A 5,057-nucleotide genomic window follows, 5' to 3' on the forward strand; every position below is an offset into this window, starting at 1 on the left:
AGGGATGAACAGCACCTTAAGGTTTAAAAAAAAAAGTATTATATAAAATATTTGGACCGAAAAAGGATGAATCAACAGGAGAATATGGATATTCATATATTTACTTTTATACCAAAGAGAATCTAGGACTACTCTTTAGTTTAAGAATGATATATCATAAATTAAGTTCTATTTTGTTCGAATTGAGAAGTTTGTTAATAATAAGAAGTTTAATTTTATTAAACATAGTACATTTCTATTATTATAAAGAAAAATACACTTAAGGGTTTCCCCTTTTAGATAAATTACAACTTTTCAATTAATTTTCCTAAAAGATTTTTCATAAATAAGTGGAAATATACCAGCAGCACTACAAAGTAACCCGTCCATAAGATGTTGATGAATTAACTAAATCTGAAACATGGAATTTGTGAATGAAAATCTTGTATTTATTACAAGAAGGATTATATATTTCAATCTTAGCAATTTATTGTTATGTTTCATTGTAAAAAAATATACATAATTGTTTCTATGTGATTGCTAAAATAATTTGGTATGTTTGAAATTGTTAATTTTATTTCTGAGGTTGAGGATCGATCCCCGAAACGTCAAATGAAATTACTAATTTATTATTTAGAATAAAAATACGACTCATCAAAAGGCCATATTGCTACTTATTTTTCAATATTGATTAAAATTTATTTTCTTTAAAATTGAAGAAGAAGAATAAATATATTATTTATTACTGACACTTTGTCTTGTCGTGAGCTCCAGCGATAACACTGATGGCCAAGTCGCCAAGTGGTTCTGTGCAGTGTGCTGCCGTGATGGCGTGCCTCTCGCTGAGGATAGAGGCGCCGCAGAAGTGTCTCAGGCCTTCCGTCAGGACGAGGACCAGCATAAAAGGATATTGGTTAGGAGATGTTTCTTCACCACCGATTATCCTCACTTGTTTCTGAATGATAAATTTGTTATAAATTATATAAAATAATCAAAATATTAGCTTTTTAAGATTACTCCCTATTGATTCTGTCATCTATATCCGAATGGTATATAAGTTTCTCTAAAGTACCTCTACACGTTTCCCAATCTATGTCAGATTCGGGCGTGCGCAAGCGTGTAGATTAGTTATTTGGATTGACTGGTAACAGTTGACTGAGTTTCAGTTTTTGACACAAATCAAAGGGTGTGATTCATCCAGTTTGTATTGTTTTACAATTGCCAACTAGTTAATATTTATGTTCTCGGTGTTTTAATTAATAACAGAATGTCCCCAACTTTCGAATTCAATAATTAACTCTAGTTTACGAATGTACATTTTAATTAAAATCCTATCGATTCAGTGTAAATACTTTTTTTTCTTGTTACTTAACTTTAACGGTTTAATTTTATTTAGCACAATATATAAGTTTGTTAAGACATTTTATGGTTGGGTAAATAAATTAATAAATATTTGTTAAAAAGTTTGAACGAAAGTAGGATTCATAGGTTATGTAGCACCATTTCTATGAGTTTTTATTATGTCTATATCTAATTTGCTTATATTTACATTTCCTTTCATCCCACCTACCTCTAATTCGTTCCTTCTTATTATGAAAATAGTAAAATCTAATGTAATAGTCGACAAAAGTCAAAAAGAACAAAACAAATGTGAGGATACCGAGGTTTGTAGCTTCTTTTCTATACCTAACATTTGTACAAGTCTTGAATTTGCGGCAAGTGACAAACGTGTAGATGATATGTACCAGCAACGATGATATGTAACTTGTCTTAACTTTTCTCCTTAAAGGACTTTTCATTCATCATGTATTGAATAAACCTCAGAGAAAAAGCTAAGAAAAAAAACACACATTCTTATGAGAGTAGATCTCAGATGAATTAATTATTATTAATTTTAAAACATCTTATTAACAAAGATCCTTGAGCACATTATAAAATCCAAGTACAATGAAAATATCGACCTTATTGGATAGTCCACAAGGACAACTTGTTTCCTTCTCTGAAAGATTATCCGTGTTGGAGCCGTTTGCCTGGTCCATAGGAGACCCACAGATATAACTGGACCATCCGACCAACAGCATTGGGTAGTAGCATGTCCTCATCTATCCGCAACAAACAACATAAATAATTATATAACTATATCATCATATTAAGTAATTTTATTATTATTATTGTTGCGCAGTCCACGCAGAAATCTATAATAGTGTAGTGTACTAACTGTCAAAACTTGGGACAGACAAAGAGCTACTGCCATCACCAACCCCAAGTGCGTTAAATGTGCCGGCCTCAATGCATCAAACACCTGCCAGAAATCAAAAGATGAGTCAGCCAAATGTGCATTCTGTTCGAAAGACCATTCTGCCAACTACAGAGGGTGTGAGGTCTATAAAAACGTTTATAGGCAAAGGATCCATAATAGGGCATTAAACACTCCTGAGAAAAGTGGACAGGTACCTCCTGAAGTTGGAAATTTAGCAACTTTTCCAGAACTGGAGAAAAATGCAGCACAACTCAACCAGCAGCAACCTTCAGTCTCAACCATCCCAGACCATCATCGCCAGGAATACAGAAGACCGCAACCATTTTCTGAAGTCACAAGGAATCAGCAGACGTCAGACGCCTCAGGACTCCCATTCCTATCCCCAGACTTCTCATTCTCAATCTCAAACTCCTCGTCCGACTATTCCTTCCCATCATCTACCTTTAAAAGTAAAATTACCTCCGGAGCATCCACATTCAGCTACTACTCATTCTACTGTTCAAGTAAATAACCCACCCCAATTACCGACGGGTTCCAATCAACCTCTGTAATCATTTCAACTCGTCATTTCCATTTAACATTATCAGCTGTATACTGCCCCCCCCCTGGTAATTCACTTTCCTACAACCACCTTGATTCTTTATTCCAATCCCTCGAATCGCGCTTCATTGCTGGAGGAGACTATAATGCCAAACATCAACGATGGGGATGTCGTACATCTAATGCCCGTGGAAATATCCTGTCCAGTGTCCCTACCTCCAATAGTTATTCTATCCTCTCGCCCATGAGTCCTTCTTACTGGCCTACATCCCTCATGAAACGTCCCGATATCCTTGATATATTTATTACCTCCCAAATTTCCTGTTCCCGGACCATTATCGAATCTATAGATGACCTTTCCTCAGACCACAGTCTAGTTATCCTTTTCTTACATTCGAGCTTCGTTCCTAAGCTCTCTCCTCCCTCATTGATTAAAGGACGAGTTAACTGAGACAAATTTCATGTTGATTTAGAATACAAACTAGACTTAAAAATTCCACTTAAGACTAAACATGACATAAACGAAGCCATAGAAAACCTAATAGAACGTATAAGATTTTGCATATACGACAACACAACTATCAGTAAAACTAATAATACCATACATACTAACTTGCCACACCACATTCGCATCTTATTAAAGGAAAAACGCAGAGCAAGAGCGAATTGGCACAGGACTATATACCCAACAGATAAAACATATACTAAATTGACATACAAACTTAAAACAGAACTTAAAAAATTCAAAACTCAAAATTTAACTTACTTAACTGAATACCTCGCGACTACTGACAAATCTTTATGAACGACTACTAAGAAGCTTTTCAACTTCAAGAATTTTAATCACCCACTTCTTACTGAATCTCAAACAAGGACAAAATCGGACGAAGAAAAATATCAAAACAAAAATGCTAAATTTGCATTTTTGTTTTGACTGCCGTCAAAATAGCCCTGACGAAGCCCTGCAACGTGGGGCGAAACGTTGGCTCATTAAAATAGTATTATTCTACTATTTGAGTTTTTCTGACCACACCCGGACCATATTCCTTTCATCAAAAATCTCAAATATTCGGTCAGCATCTTTCTAAAACTTTTGAGCCACACCCAGACATCCTTAATTCAACCAACCTTGAACACATTGAAAAAGAATTGAATACTCCACTCCAAATGACCCTGCCATCTAAAGTATTTCATCCATCAGAGATATCAAACATCATCCAGAAGGGTAACTTCTAAACCCGCAAAGCTCCTGGTTTTGACCTAATTACATCCCAAGTTCTAAAACATCTTCCTCGAAAATCTTTTATATTCCTCACCTACATCTACAATGCTGTCCTCAGATCCACATTTTCCTGACCCATGGAAATTATCCATAATCAAAATGAAATCAACCTCGAAAGCCGCCAAAACACCCATCCTCTTACCGTCCTATCTCTCTGTTACCTATCATGGGAAAAATCCGTGAGAAATATCTTAAAACGCCTGTATCCCATCCTAGATTACAACCACATAATCCCAGATCACTCGTTTGGATTCTGAACATCCCAGTCCACTATCCAGCAAAGCCATCGTGTGGTTGATGTTGTCTCGTCTTCATTGGAGCGCGGAATGTACTGCTCGGGAGTCTTTCTTGATGTAGAACAGGCTTTTGATCGAGTCCGGCACCCAGGACTGCAAAACATGATCCTTAAATTCCTACCCCCTACAATTATCTCATTATCCGTTCTTATCTTTATACAGGTTATTTCAAGTAAATCACAACTGCGCTTATTCATCCCTGTTTCCACTGTCTGCTGATGTACCTCAGGGTAGTATCCTTGGTCCTATTGTTTATACAGTTTTTACAGCTGACATCCCAACCCATCCTAACACTACTCTCACCACGTATGCTGATGACACATGCCTATTGCCAGTGAATAATGATCCTTCCATCGTATCCCAAACCCTCCAATCCCAAATCACCACCCTTGAAGAATGGTGCCAAAGCTGGCGGATTAAAATAAATTCCAATAAATCCTACCAAATCACATTTACCCTGCGTCGCAAACCTTCGTCTTGCCCTACAGTATCTTTTACTAATACCACAATTATTCCTGTTGAACAGACCCGTTACTTAGGACTAAATCTGGACAAACGACTGACATGGAATCTTCATTCAAGACTGAAAAGACAGGAAACTGCTCGTCGATTCCGACTATTCCAATCCATTGCAAAAGACTGATCTACATGACTGTTATAAGGCCTATCTGGACATACGGAGTTGAGCTATGGGGCTCCA

The 5,057-nt window shown here is 36.4% G+C and overlaps 1 protein-coding gene across 1 annotated transcript in view; it reads right to left on the reverse strand.

Moving 5' to 3' along the window:
* Positions 1-5,057, reverse strand: part of LOC106679425 (chymotrypsin-1) — a 24,127-nt gene that overhangs the window by 15,265 nt on the left and 3,805 nt on the right. Inside the window, exons 2-3 of the mRNA XM_067053384.1 lie at positions 1,941-2,081; positions 730-934 (exon numbers count right to left, since the gene is read on the reverse strand). Of these exons, the coding sequence (XP_066909485.1) occupies positions 730-934; positions 1,941-2,081 (346 nt within the window). The remainder of the gene's footprint in view (positions 1-729; positions 935-1,940; positions 2,082-5,057) is intronic.

This window comes from Halyomorpha halys, unplaced genomic scaffold, assembly GCF_000696795.3.
Source record: "Halyomorpha halys isolate HHAL.00 unplaced genomic scaffold, Hhal_1.1 Scaffold202.1, whole genome shotgun sequence".
Taxonomy (NCBI): Eukaryota; Metazoa; Arthropoda; class Insecta; order Hemiptera; family Pentatomidae; genus Halyomorpha; species Halyomorpha halys.